We start from the raw sequence: 15,000 nt of genomic DNA, 5'->3' as shown, positions 1-15,000 counted from the left end.
TATTTAACATGTTACTGAATACATATATTGCTGTTTTTAATTCTTTGAAATCAATATTTTTTATTATATTTAGTAAATAAATCATGATGTGGGCTTAAATGGAGTCACAGTACCAATTAAACTCACTTTATTCATCAAATATCTTTATTTTATATTCCAACATCTACATGAACGAATGAATACATTTTACAATGAGAGATAAATGTTGCTTTATAAGAAATTATCTCCCTTATGAATCATGTCAGTATCCATGACAACACAGCTGGACTTAGATTTTGGTGCTTAATGGTAGGACTGTTCAATATATTGATATTATATCTATATCATGATATGAGACTAGATATTAGCATAGATTTTAGATATCAAAATATCACGATATGTCATCAGAGTCGTCTTTTCCTGGTTTTAAAGCTGCATTACAGTCAAATATATAATTTTATAAACTTACCAGACTGTTCTAGCTGTTCTATTACGTACCTTTTACCCACTTTTCATTGTTTCATAGCGTAAATATTTAGTGAAAGCATCAACAGTTATCTCTACAATATTGTTTCAGTATCAATATCGAGGTATTTGGTCTAAAATATTGTGATATTTGATTTTGTCCATATCGCCCAGCCCTACTTAATGGGTTCCTCTTCCCTAACAGCTGAAAGCATTGGTTAGAAAACTAGAAAAATCATCAAATATAATAAGTTAGATTACTTATGTTTTAAATAGGGTAACTAGTAATCTGTAACCTATTACTGTACATTTCCAAAGTAACCTTCCCAACTCTGATTATTAATAAGAAATAAACTGCATTCAAGAAGCACTAATGTTCAAAATTCAGTGTCATTCAATGTGTAATAAAAGCTCTAAACTCTAAACTCTAAAGTGCATTTACTTGTTTTTTAAAACCACATTTTCATAACGGTGAGTCGACAGTAAGTGAATCACACTCGTCTTCTTACCTCTGCGGATGCTTCGCCTCAGCTTCCCACAGAAAGCGTCGATGCGAGGCAAATCCCCGCTGACGTCCTCCGTCACCGCCGCCGCCGCTGCTGGGATGAGCTCCGGGGAGCTGGGACCACGGCTGAGGTCCAGAGGGGCTTTAGTGGAGGTGGGGGGCGGAGACGACACCCCCGAAGAGGTGTGTGGGAAGCTTGGGGAGCGTGTGGCGGTCGGAGGAGGAGAGGAGAAACCAGACGGAGGCCTGGTGGAGTTGGGAGGCGGAGAGGAGATGGAGGGGCAGTGAGTGGAGGTGGGGGAGTTGGCCGCGGAGGAGGAAGGGGTGGTGGAGAGGTCTAAGGCTCCTGCTTTGGAATTTATAGGGGAGCTGAGGGAGAGCTTGCGGCTGTGGACGGGGGAGGAGGTGCGGGAGGGGATGGAGAGAGGAGGAGGAGAGGAAAACTTGCGGCACAACCTCGGGGATTTGTTGTTTAAAGGGTCGGATCCCCACGTGCCCCCCTGGTTGGTGGCGAAGAAGAGCTCCAGAGACCTGAGAGAGGAGAGAGAGGAAGAGAGGAAGAGGTGATGAAGAGGAGAGAGAGAGAGAGGAAGTGTCTGATGAATGTTGGAGCGAGTGAATCAGAGGTCGAGCCCAACAGGAAGTAGTTTTGTTTACTTAGTCTGGTCGAGAGCGAGCCGCGTGATCTTCAGACTGTAGTCGGGACAGAGGGACATGATGGACAGACGGTCACATGAAAGCTGTTCGACCCTGGGACAGCGAGAGGAAGAGGAGGAAGAGGAGGAGGAAGGGGGGTGGAGAGGATGAAGAGAGTGTGGAAATGGAAAAATGGAAAGATGGAGTGAGTGACAATCATGCATGATGAGCAATAAGGGCGTAAAGATACATCGATGTAATGAGCAACGAGCCGATAGATAGATTCCTTCCTCCCTCCCTCCTTCTCTCTCTTTCCTCCCCAGCACCTTCCTTCTTTCATCTGTCCTTCTTTCCTTCCTTCCTCCCTCCCTCCCTCCCTCCTTTCCTTCCTTCTCCCTCCCTTCCTTGCTTCCTTCTTCCTCCCTTCCTCTTTTCCTTCCTTCCTCCCTCCCTCCTTTCCTTCCTTTTCCCTCTCTCCCTCCCTCCCTCCCTCCTACCTTCCTTCCTCCCTCCCTCCCTCCCTCCCTCCTTCTCTCTCTTTCCTCCCCATCACCTTCCTTCTTTCATCTGTCCTTCTTTCCTTCCTTCCTCCCTCCCTCCCTCCTTTCCTTCCTTCTCCCTCCCTTCCTTCCTTCCTTCCTCCTCCCTTCCTCTTTTCCTCCCTTCCTCCCTCCCACCTTTCCTTCCTTTTCCCTCTCTCCCTCTCTCCCTCCTACCTTCCTTCCTCCCTCCCTTTCCTTTCTTCCTCCCTCCCTTCCTCCCTCTCTCTTTCTTTCCTCCCCATTACCTTCCTTCTTTCTTCCTGTTTATTTTTCTTTCCTTCCTTCCTTCCTCCCTCCCTCCCCCCTCATTCTCTCTCTTTCCTCCCCATTACCTTCCTTCTTTCCTCTGTCCTTCTTTACTTCCTTCCTCCCTCCCTCCCTCCTTTCCTTCCTTCTCCCGTCCTTCCTTCCTTCCTTCTTCCTCTTTTCCTTCCTTCCTCCCTCCCACCTTTCCTTCCTTTTCCCTCTCTCCCACCCTCCCTCCTACCTTCCTTCCTCCCTCCCTTTCCTTTCTTCTTCCTCCCTTCCTCCCCCTCTCTTTCTTTCCTCCCCATTACCTTCCTTCTTTCTTCCTGTTTATTTTTCTTTCCTTCCTTCCTTCCTCCCTCCCTCCCCCCTCATTCTCTCTCTTTCCTCCCCATTACCTTCCTTCTTTCCTCTGTCCTTCTTTCCTCCCTTCCTGTTTTCCTTTCTCCCTCCCTCCCTTCCATCCTTCCTTCTTTCTTCCCTTCATTCCTTCTGTCGGTCCTTCCTTCCTTCCTCTCTCTTTCTTTATATATATATATATAATATGGCACTTTTATAGTGAACAGGAAGTCTATTTTTATTAAGAAGAACAAAAGAATAAATTGTTCTTTTTAATTTAAATGTCTGGTTGAGCTCAGAAATAATATTTTAGTTGATTTTTGTGATTTGATATGAAAGCAAGTGATTGTGATATTGTCTCATATCGATTTCTGCCTCCTGAGTCAAATCAAATCGGCAAATATCGAGTCGTTGAATCGATATCGAAACTTTAGCTTTACACCCCTAAAGAGCGAACACATGATCACGATGTTGATGATGAACATAATGAAACAGCAGTGATAGAGGAGGAAGAGGAGGAAGAGGAGGAGGAAGAAGAGGCAGCGATGACATCACCAACCTGACAGGTATGGAGGTGAACGGCTTCCTGTAGATGACGGCCAGCTTGTCGATGACGACGGCGGCGGTGGTGAAGATCCTGTAGGTGTGCAGGAAGGTGTTGAGGAAGTCGATGGAGAGGAAGCGGAGGTCGGTGAGACGCTCCAGCAGACGCTCCACGCTGGCGTAGCGGATCTGCGGCACTTTGCAGGAGTTCAGAGTCTTACTGAAGCAGATGTCCACGTCGTCTTTGTGCAGCCGGGTGTCGGATCTTAACGAGGGGAAGATATGAAGTTATATATAAGCCTCCAACCCTGCATGATTTTAGGTATCTCTCCACTCTAACACACCTGATTATTAATAATTAACTGGTTATAAATCCTCCTAACAAGCTTCAGCTGCTTTATATTAGCTTAAAAATATCTTTAAACAAGGTTAAATCATTTCCTTCCTTCTTTCCTTCCTTCCTCCCTTCCTATTTTCCTTTCTCCCTCCCTCCTTCCTTATTTCCTCCCTCCCTCCTTCCTTCTCCTTCCCTTCCTTCTGTCTGTCCTTCCTTATTTCCTCCCTCTCTCTCTCTTTCTTACCCATTACCTTCCTTCTTTCCTTCCCTCCTTCTTTCTTTCTGTCCTTCCTCCCTCCCTCCTTCCTTCTCTCTCTTTCCTTCCCATTACTTTCCTTCTTTCCTCTGTCCTTCTTTCCTTCCTTCCTCCCTCCGTCCTTCTTTTGTTCCTCCCTCCCTCTCTTTCCTTTCTTCTTCCTCCCTCTCTCTTTCTTTCCTCCCCATTATCTTCCATCCTTCTTTCCTTCCCTCCTTCTCTCTCTTTCCTCCCCCATTGCCTTCCTTCTTTCCTTCTTTCCTCCCTCTCTCTCTTTCCTCCCCATTACCTTCCTTGTTTCCTCTGTCCTTCCTTCTTTCCTCTCTCTCTCTCTTTCCTCCCCATTACCTTCCTTCTTTCCTCCTTTGCTTCCTTCTCCCTCCCTCCTCCTCTCTCTTTCCTCCCCATTACCTTCCTTCTTTCCTCTGTCCTTCTTTCCTTCTTTCCTCTTTCCTTCCTCCCTTCCTTTCTCCCTCCCTCCCTCCTTCCTTCCTCCCTCCCTCATTTCCTTCCTTCTCCCTCCCTTCCATCCTTCCTTCCCTCCATTCCTTTCCTTCCTTTTTCCTCCCTTCCTCAACAGGAGGGTTAATAGAGGAATACGATAATACTTGTAAGTAGATCAATTCATTAGCAGTTTAATTTTAATTAACAGTATGAAGCGTAACTCTTAAACACAGTGAAACCAGAATACACAGAGATTAAAGTCTGATTCTCTTTCCTTACTTGATCATATGCGGCACAGAAACTTTGGAGTTCTCCTCAAACACGCTGGACATCAGACCGTTACATCGGATATTATCAATGCACTAAAAATAAAAACCCACAGAGCAGAGAAACATGATCAGTTAACAGAAAACCCATCATCACCATCATCACCATCATCATCATCACCATCCAGCATCCAGCATCCAGTCCTGTATCTCTGCTTCTAACAGTCTCACCTGGCTGATGTCACTGGTCCAGGCGGCTTTCTCCTGGCGTGACGGAGCCAAGAGGACGACGGAGAAAGGCTGACCATCGGGAGGCTCCACCACGATTTTAAACTCCAGATGGTTGAAGCCCTGACCCGCTGCGTTGTCTGAAATTATAAAATGACATAGGAGTTAAAAGGAAATATGGTGAAGTTGAGACAAAGAAATTAGGATTAGGATTAGATCAGGGGGTGTCAAACATGTGGCCCGTGGGCCAGAACCGGCCCGCTGAGGGGTGTAATCCGGCCCCACTTTCCTTCTAGTGTTCTTTTCCTTCCTTCCACCTGTCCTTCTTACCTTCCTTTTATCCTTTCTTTGTTCCTTCCTTCCTTCCATTTGTCCTTCTTTCCTTTCTCCCTTCTGTCCTTCCTCTGTCTCTTCCTTCTGTCCTTCCTCCGTTCCTTCCTTCCTTCCTTTCTTCCTTCCTTCCTTCCTTCCTTCCATCTGTCCTTCCATCTGTCCTTCCTTCCATTTGTCCTCATGTCCTTCCTTCCATCTGTCCTTCCTTCCATTTGTCCTTCTGTCCTTCCTTCCATCTGTCCTTCCTCCGTTTCTTCCTTCTGTCCTTCCTCCGTTTCTTCCTTCTGTCCTTCCTCTGTTTCTTCTTCCTTCCTACCTTCCTTCCATCTGTCCTTCCTCCCATCTGTCCTTCCTCCCTTTCTTCCTTCTGTCCTTCCTCCCTTTCTTCCTTCCTACCTTCCTTCCATCTGTCCTTTCTCCCTTCCTTCCATCTGTCCTTCCTCCCTTTCTTCCTTCCTACCTTCCTTCCATCTGTCCTTCCTACCTTCCTTCCATCTGTCCTTCCTACCTTCCTTCCATCTGTCCTTCCTACCTTCCTTCCATCTGTCCTTTCTACCTTTCTTCCCTCCTTTTGCCTGTCTTTCCTTCCTTCCCTTCTTATTTCCTTCCTTCCTTCCTTCCCTCCATCTTTTTAATGATCCGGCCCCACATGAGATCAAATTGGTCTGTGTGTGGCCCTTGAATGAAAATGAGTTTGACACCTCTGGATTAGATGAAATAAAACAATACTCACAGTCTTCATCGCTGGCATCGAGCTCTTCTATCAGAGTACACTCGATCAGAGATAACGCTCCTCCTTGCTGTTAGGGAAGGAAACATAAAGGCTTTTTAGATCAGATGTCACAAAGCTGACCACTCCAGTAGATGATATAGAAAATACAACACTTGCTAAACTACTACATCAACAGTTAATGTGTTTTTAAAGTGGTTCTCTCTATTAGATATATTTATGTGTTTTAAGACAGACTTTAACCCTCCTGTTGTCCTCAAGTCAAGGAAGGACAGGAGGAAGGAAGTAAGGAAGTAAGGAAGTAAGGAAGGAAGGAAGGAAGGAAGGAAGGAAGGAAGGAAGGAAGGAAGGAGAGAAGGAAGGAAGGGAGAAAGGAAGGACAGGAGGAAGGAAGGAAGGAAGGAGAGAAGGAAGGAAGGGAGAAAGGAAGGAAAGAAAGGAGTAAGGAAGGAAGGAAGGAAGGAAGGAAGGAAGGAAAGGAGTAAGGAGGGAGGGAGGGAAAGCAAGGAAGAAAGGAAAGGAGGGAGGAAGGAAGAAGGAAGGAAAGGAGGGGGAAGGAATGGAAGGACAGAGGAAAGAAGGAAGGGAGGAAGAAGGAAGAAAGAGAGAAGGAGGAAGGAAAGGAGCGAAGGAAGGAAGGAAGGAAAGGAGCGAAGGAAAGATGGAGGGGGGGGAGGAAGGAAGGAAGGAAGGAAGGAAAGGAAGGAAGGAAGGAAGGAAATGGGATCCATATTGTAGCCCAAATTTAATCCTTATGGGGCCCACATTGACATGCTGGCTGGAGATTTACATCAAAGAATCAAGAATTAATTTCACAACTTATTTTGCTGTTGAAACTTTAATTAATGACCCATTTGATGAGAAGAAATTGCTTTTATAGACTGATTTGATATGAAAAGAGCTTAAAACTGTGACTTTCATAATTACCCAGTCTAGGGATCTCATAATTAGTCCAATTATTTTTTGTGTGGTAAAAGCTAAGTGTTTATTATTTAATGGACTGCTGATGAAGTGACTAAAATGTATGAATTAGAGATCATTATTTCCAGTGCCGACCTTCAGCAGGTGAAGCTTCCCTCCAGATGTTCGGTTACAGATGAGGAAGTGTTTGGTGAACAGGAAGCACTGCCGCTCTCCTTCCTTCCTCAGAGAGAGCGAGCCCAGACGCACCTTACTGAGCATGCCCCGCTCGCTGCTGGACGGCAGCTGGATGAGAGAGCCTGATGAAGATGATGATGATGATGATGATGATGATGATGATGGTGATGATGGAGAGAGGGAAGAGTGAGTGAGATATTCATATTCATTAAGCTATGACATTTTATAGTGACTTTATTTTATAATTTATTATTATAGTGTATAATGACATGAATGACAAATAAAATCTTATCTTATAACAGCTCATTTTGAAAGGTCATTAAACTGCTTTTAACCCTTTATTGGGCAAATAATTATATTTGGTAACTTCTGTAAATATCCCAAAATATCCTTCCTTCCTTCTTTCCTTCCTTCTTTCCTTCCTTGCTCCCTGCCTTCTTTCTTCCTTTCCTCTTTTCCTTTCTCCCTCCCTTGTTCCTTATTTCCTCCATCCATCCTTCCTTTCTTTCCTTCCTTCCATCTGTCCTTCCTCCCTCCCTCCTTCTCTCCTCCCTTCCTTCTTTCCTTCCTCCCTCCCTTCTTTCCTTCCTCCCTTCCTTCCTTCTTTCCTTCCTCCCTCCCTTCTTTCCTTCCTCCCTTCCTTCCTTCTTCCCTCCCTTCCTTCCTTATTTCCTTCCTTCTTTCTTTCCTTGCTCCCTCCCTCCCTTCCTTCCTTTCTTCCTTCCTTCCTTCCTTAGTGTCCTATAAAGGGTTAAGCACCTTTCAGTTGTAGCTATTTTTAGCCTTTTTACTTGTAAATGTTAAAAGTTAAACTTTTTTAAAGGGTTTCTAGTTGATAAAGTGCTCTCTAACCAGGTTATCATAGTTAACTAAAACTAAAACTAAATAATTTAGTTAATTGAAATTTAGTTAATTCCTTCCCTCCATCTTTTTAATGATCCGGCCCACATGAGATCAAATTGGTCTGCATGTGACCCTTGAATGAAAATGAGTTTGACAAACCTTAACCCTAACTAATGAAAATGTAAAAACTATAAGAACCCTGTCTCTAACACTAAATGCAGAGCCAGATGTTCCAGATGAAACTCACCTTGTCTGACAAACGTCTGACTGGTGTCCAGCAGGATGTCGCAGCCTTCTACGATCATCCTCTCTATGGCCAGATTCTTCCTGATGTTCTCCGTGTCGCTCACTTCATCGTGCATCATCCTGTCAAACGAGAACCATAGTTAACATCATCATCATCATCATCATCCTCACACACACACACACACACACACACACACACGCGCACACACGCACACACAGACACAGACACACACACAGACACACAGACACGCGCACGCACACGCACACGCGCACGCACACGCGCACACACAGACACACAGACACACACACACACACACACGCACACACAGACACACACACGCACGCACACACAGACACACACATACATACACACACACACGCACACACAGACACACACACACACATTCACGCACACGCACACACAGACACACACACACACACACACACACACACACACACAGACACACACAGACACACACAGACACACACAGACACACAGACACACAGACACACACACACACACGCACACACAGACACACACACACACACACACAGACACACGCACACACACACACACACACACACACACACTTACTTTGACAGCTCCTCCAGTTTGGATTTGGCGAACTCGAGGCTCTTCCGCTCCACATGCTCGTGAGGTGTGTGTGCCAGCAGCTCGTGGAGCGTGATGATGTATCGAGGGATCTAAAAATAAATATCAATGAAAAATATCAGAGTTGGTAAAAAGTACTTAAACCTACTATTATCCTCGAGTCAAGGAAGGAAGGAAGGAGGGAGGGGAGGAAGGATGGAAGGAAGGAAGGAGGGAGGGAGGAAGAACAGAAGGAAGGGAGGGAGGGAGGAAGGGAGGGAGGGAGGAGGGAGGGAGGGAGAAGGAAGAAAGGACAGAAGGGAGGAAGGAAGGAAGGAAGGAAGAGTGGAAGAGTGGAAGGGAGGAAGATGGAAGGAAGGGAGGAAGAAGGGACAGAAGTAAGGAAGGAGGGATGGAGGGAGGAAGGAAGGACAGAAGGAAGAGAGGGAGGAAGGGAGGACACAAGGAAGGGGAGGGAGGGAGGAAAGAAGGAAGGAAGGAAGGAAGGAAGAAAGGAAGGAGGGGGGAAGGAACAAAGGAAGGAGAGAGGAAAGAAGGAAGGAACGGAAGGAACGGAAGGAAGGAAGGAAGGAGGGAAGGAAAGAAGGAAAGAAGGAAGGAGGGAAGGAAAAGAAAGAAGGAAGGAAGGACAGAAGGAAGGAAGGACGGACGGAAGAAAGGAGGGAAGGAAGGAAAGGAGGAAGGAGGGAAGGAAAGTAAACAAAGAAGGAGGGAGGGAGAAAGGAAAAGAGGAAGGGAGAAAGGAAAAGAGGAAGGGAGGAAGGAAGGAAAGAAGGACAGAGGAAGGAAGGAAGGAAGGAAGGAAGGAAAGACAGAAGGAAGGGAGGAAGCAAGGAAGCAAGGAAGCAAGGAAGGAAGGAAGCAAGGAAGCAAGGAAGGATTTCCCTGAATAAGCTCCTGAAGTGAGCACTAACCCGGAACATGGGGTAAGTGAGGGTGAGGGTTAGGGTAAGTGAGGGTGAGGGGTAGGAGTAGGAGCACTAACCTGGAACATGGGGTAAGTGAGGGTGAGGGTTAGGAGCACTAACCTGGAACATGGGGTAAGTGAGGGTGAGGGGTAGGAGTAGGAGCACTAACCTGGAACATGGGGTAAGTGAGGGTGAGGGTTAGGGTAAGTGAGGGTGAGGGGTAGGAGTAGGAGCACTAACCTGGAACATGGGGTAAGTGAGGGTGAGGGGTAGGAGTAGGAGCACTAACCTGGAACATGGGGTAAGTGAGGGTGAGGGTTAGGGTAAGTGAGGGTGAGGGGTAGGAGTAGGAGCACTAACCTGGAACATGGGGTAAGTGAGGGTGAGGGGTAGGAGTAGGAGCACTAACCTGGAACATGGGGTAAGTGAGGGTTAGGGTTAGGAGCACTAACCTGGAACATGGGGTAAGTGAGGGTTAGGGTTAGGAGCACTAACCTGGAACATGGGGTAAGTGAGGGTTAGGGTTAGGAGCACTAACCTGGAACATGGGGTAAGTGAGGGTTAGGGGTAGGAGCACTAACCTGGAACATGGGGTAAGTGAGGGTGAGGGTTAGGGTAAGTGAGGGTGAGGGGTAGGAGTAGGAGCACTAACCTGGAACATGGGGTAAGTGAGGGTAAGTGAGGGTGAGGGGTAGGAGTAGGAGCACTAACCTGGAACATGGGGTAAGTGAGGAAGGTCTCCAGCATGCGTCCCTCGCAGGCGGCGTTGGACTCGTACTGTTTGAGCAGTTTATCGAAGTCTCGGTTCTGCTTACAGTTGGCCAGAACCTGCAGGCTGTACTGATGGTTCCTCACAAACTCCTGGTAGATGTTCAGCATGGGCAGCAGGATGTCAAACAGGTCCGCTAGGAGAGAGGAAACATAACATCAGGTCAGCTAGGAGACAGGAAATATAACATCAGGTCCGCTAGGAGAGAGGAAATATAACATCAGGTCCGCTAGGAGAGAGGAAATATAACATCAGGTCCGCTAGGAGAGAGGAAATATAACATCAGGTCAGCTAGGAGAGAGGAAATATAACATCAGGTCCACTAGGAGAGAGGAAATATAACATCAGGTCCGCAAGGAGAGAGGAAATATAATTTAACCCTTTAACCCTGCTGTCGTCCTCCCGGGTCAAATTGACCCCATCTCTCTTGTGACTGTTCCTTCTTCCCCTCCACTCTTCTTTCTTTGCTCCCTCCTCATTCCATCCTTCCTTCCTTCCTTCTCTCCTAAATTCTTTCCTCTTTTCATCCTTACTCCTTTCCTTCCTTCCTCCTGTCCTTCCTTGACCTGAGGACAACAGGAGGGTTAAAAACAGGCGGGGAGCTCTGGTCCTCTGAAATGAAGCCAACCAGGAAGTAACTTAGAGCTGCATTCTATCAAGAGGCCACCAGGGGGCGACCGTCTCTATACAAGTCAATGGAGAATTCACCAACTTCTCACTTGATTTCTAACCTCAGTAAACGTTTTCAAAATGTGTTTATGGTCTCAATCGCTAGTTTAAAGCCTTCTTCAATGCAGTATGATGTTCATTTGGGACATTTTGGCCTCCCTGATTTTATATGTGACGATAAAGCAGGGTATGCATTAGGGCGTGGCTACGTCCAGCCCTCGCAACCATAGCAACCTCCCTGCTCCGCCCATGGCTCCGCCTCATGCCCATATAAGTAGAATCCGTGTTTTTATTTTTCCCAGCATGCACCTGAAATTTTCAAGATGGCGCTGCCTAAATCTGAAACTATTGGCTTCCGAGCAGCAGTCCACAAACCAATGGGTGACGTCACGGATGTTACGTCCATTTCTTCTATACAAGTATTATAATGAAGAACACAATAGAAAAGCTATGATTTACGCTGATTTCATGTTATTCTGGTGTGAACTGCAATTAGAGACTCATTTTTGTTAATCCTTATAATCCTTTTTATAATATTCTGACAATTCACATTCATAAATTCCCCCATCAGCCATTAATAAATGTTTGATTAATCCTTAATGAAGCTGTCAGAGTGTGTTCACAATCACTATTTCATGATCCAGGTGAGCTTTTTTATAGAATATGAAGAATACAACAACCTATTTTAATGCTGATTATTGATTTACCCTAACAGCTGAAAACATTTGTTAGAGAATTAGAAAAGTAATCAAATGTAATTAGTTACATTACTTATTACATTTTAAACAGAGTAACTAGTAATCTGTAACCTATTAAATTTCCAAAGTAGCCTTCATGATTTGTGCATTGTGCAAGCAGCTGTAACCCTTTTACTGTGCAGACATGGTGTAAACTCTGCTTTACTCACCCAGAACCAGCGTCGGCCAGTTAGCGATCCGAGCTTTAAGACCTTGGTGGAAGATTTCATGCAGAAACATGATGGTCTCACTAGAAAATAAACCACAAGGACAACAAGTCTCAGTTTCCTTAAACCATCACATACTGTTCATAGGAAGGAAGGAAGGAAGGAAGGAAGGAAGGAAGGAATGGAGGAAAGGAAGGACAGAAGGAAGGAAGGAAGGAAGGAAGGAAGGGAGGAAGGAGGGAAGGAAGGAAGAGAGGAAAGGAAGGAAGGAAGGACAGAAGGAAGGAAGGAAGGAAGGAAGGAAGGGAGGGAAGGAAGGAAGGAAGGGAGGAAGGGAGAAAGGAAGGAAGGAAGGAAGGGAGGAAGGGAGAAAGGATGGAAGGACAGAGGAAATAAGGAAGGAAGGAAGGAAGGAAGGACAGAGGAAATAAGTAAGGGAGGAAGGAAGGAAAGAAGGAGGGAAGGAAGGAAAGAAGGAGAGAAGGAAGGAAGGAAGGAGGAAGGACAGAAGGAAGGAAGGAAGGGAGAAAGGAAGGAAGGAAATAAGGAAGGGAGGAAAGAAGGAAAGAAGGAGGGAAGGAAGGAAAGAAGGAGAGAAGGAAGGAAGGAAGGAGGAAGGACAGAAGGAAGGAAGAAGGGAGAAAGGAAGGAAGGAAGTAAGGAAGGAAGGAAGGAAGGAAGAAGGACAGTAGGAAGGAAGGAAGGAAGGAAAGAAGGAAGGAAGGATGGAAGGGGGAAGGACAGTAGGAAGGAAGGAAGGAAGAAAGGAAGGAAGAAAAGAAGGAAGGAAGGAAGGAAAGGGCTCAAAGAAATGTGTATATGGTGATTTTACGATTCTTAAATATTAAAGAACGACAGCATTTAAAGGGTTAAACTGAAACCATCGTACCTGTTGAGGAAGGAAGGAAGGAAGGAAGGAAGGAAGGAAGGAAGGAAGGAAGGAAAAGATTGTATCTTGATCGTACCTGTTGAGGAAGGAAGGAAGGAAGGAAGGAAAAGATTGTATATTGATCGTACCTGTTGAGGAAGATGCTGCTGACGTCATCGTGGCTGATGGGAGGTTTCTTGGAGCTGGCGGCCATGCGGAGCGGCCGGAGGAAGCAGTTGACCAGGATGGAGAGCTGGTGGACGTACTCGGTCTCCGCCTCCACCATGTTGAAGACGATCTGGTTCCTCTTCCTCATGCTCTCGGCGTGAGGAGAGGAGATGTAGTCCTGGACGATGATCTTCCACTTCCTCCGACACAACCAGCCACGCATGAAACTCTGCACCTGCACGCCACACAGTTTATGTCCATTAATTCCCATATATTCCCTGTTAATTCCCATTAGTTCCCATATATTCCCTGTTAATTCCCATATATTGCCATTAATTCCCATATATTGCCATTAATTCCCATATATTACCATTATTTCCCATATAGTCCCATTAATTCCCATATACTGTAGTCCTGTTAATTCCCATATATTCCCATTAATTCCCATATATTCCTGTTAATTCCCATATATTCCCATTCATTTCCATGTAGTCCTGTTAATTCCCATATATTCCCATTTATTTCCATGTATTCCTGTTAATTCCCATATATTGCCATTAATTCATATATATTCCCATTAATTCCCATATATTGCCATTAATTCATATATATTCCCATTAATTCCCATATATTCCTGTTAATTCCCATATATTCCCATGTATTCCTGTTAATTCCCATATATTCCTGTTAATTCCCACGGAAAGTTTCCAACTTTGAAACGTCCCCTTTCCTCTTATGTCTTTATTTCTTTATGCATGTTTAATAGGATTACAAAGGGGTGGAAAATTTCCGTAAACTTTCAGTTAGGATTGGGAATTTTGGAAATACTCTAATTTGGAAACTTTTCATGGGCATTATGGGAGTATTTGGGAATTAACGGAAATTAACTGGAAATTTTGGGTAATTTATATAAACTGTATAGAAACATTTAGTTTTGACTGATTTATTTGTGATTAGAACATGAATGTTTATTCCCATTAATTCCCATTGAAAGTTTCCTACTTTGAAAATTCCCGTAACTTTGTGACCCTGATGTTTAAGTGACATCACCTCACCTTTTTGATCTTTTTAATATCGGGGTCTTCCTCCTCTTGGTTGTTCTGGTAAGGCAGCAGCCGTTCCTTGGCTTTGTTCAACACTACAATCTAAAACACAAACAGTATGAGAGAACATCCAGGAAGGAGGGAAGGAAGGAAGGAGGGAAAGAAGGAAGGAAGGAGGGAAGGAAGGAAGGAGGGAAGGAAGGGAGGTAGAAAAGGAAAGGAAAGGAAGGGAGGAAGGGAGGAAGGAGGAAGGAAAGGAGGGAGGAGGGAAGGGAAGAAAGAAAAGAAGGAAGGGGGAAAGTAAAGAAAGGAAGTAAATGAGGGAGGAAGGAAGGGAGGAAAGGAAAGGAAAGGAAAGGAGAGAAGGAAGGAAGGAAGGTAGGAGGGAGGTAGAAGGGGAAAGAGGAAGGGAGGAAAGAAGGACAGAGGAAAGAACGAAGGGAGGAAGGTAGGAGGGAGGAAAGAAAGAGAAGGAGAGAAGGAGGAAAGAAGGAAGGGATGAAGGAAGGAAGGAGGGAAGGAAAAAGGGAAGGGAGGAAGGACAGGAAAGGAAGAAGGAAGGTAGGATGGAGGTAGAAAGGGAAAGAGAAAGGGAGGAAGGAAGGAAAGAAGGACAGAGGAAAGAAGGAAGGAAGGAAGGTAGGGGAGGAAAGAAAGAGAAGGAGGGAGGGAGGAAGGAAGGAAAGAAGGACAGAGGAAAGAAGGAAGGAAGGAAGATAGGAGGGAGGTAGAAAGGGAAAGAGGAAGGGAGGAAGGAAGGAAGGAAGGAAAGAAGGACATAGGAAAGAAGGAAGATAGGAGGGAGGTAGGGGGGAGGAAAGAAAGAGAAGGAGGGAGGGAGGAAAGAAAGAAGGACAGAGGAAAGAAGGAAGTGAGGAAGGGAGGTAGAAAGGGAAAAGGGAAGGGAGGAAGGAAGGAAAGAAGGACAGAGAAAAGAAGGGAGGAAGGAAGAAAGGAAAGGAAAGAAGGACGGAAGGACGACACGCAGATTAAGAGAAACATTCGCTCTTGACTCAAGTGTT

The 15,000-nt window shown here is 45.5% G+C and overlaps 1 protein-coding gene across 1 annotated transcript in view; it reads right to left on the bottom strand.

The window, feature by feature from the left end:
• Nucleotides 1–15,000, bottom strand: part of LOC128380689 (ras-specific guanine nucleotide-releasing factor 2-like) — a 66,065-nt gene that overhangs the window by 18,187 nt on the left and 32,878 nt on the right. The window contains 13 exon segments of the mRNA XM_053340555.1: nt 954–1,480; nt 1,607–1,699; nt 3,272–3,520; nt 4,572–4,654; nt 4,790–4,926; nt 5,853–5,919; nt 6,906–7,069; nt 8,038–8,156; nt 8,632–8,741; nt 10,269–10,462; nt 11,903–11,982; nt 12,917–13,170; nt 13,991–14,080. Coding sequence (XP_053196530.1) covers nt 954–1,480; nt 1,607–1,699; nt 3,272–3,520; nt 4,572–4,654; nt 4,790–4,926; nt 5,853–5,919; nt 6,906–7,069; nt 8,038–8,156; nt 8,632–8,741; nt 10,269–10,462; nt 11,903–11,982; nt 12,917–13,170; nt 13,991–14,080 — 2,167 coding nt within the window.

The sequence above is a fragment of the Scomber japonicus genome, chromosome 19 (assembly GCF_027409825.1).
Source record: "Scomber japonicus isolate fScoJap1 chromosome 19, fScoJap1.pri, whole genome shotgun sequence".
Lineage (NCBI taxonomy): Eukaryota > Metazoa > Chordata > Actinopteri > Scombriformes > Scombridae > Scomber > Scomber japonicus.
Note: the sequence above shows the minus strand (reverse complement) of the source record. Positions and strands in the feature narration are given on the sequence as shown.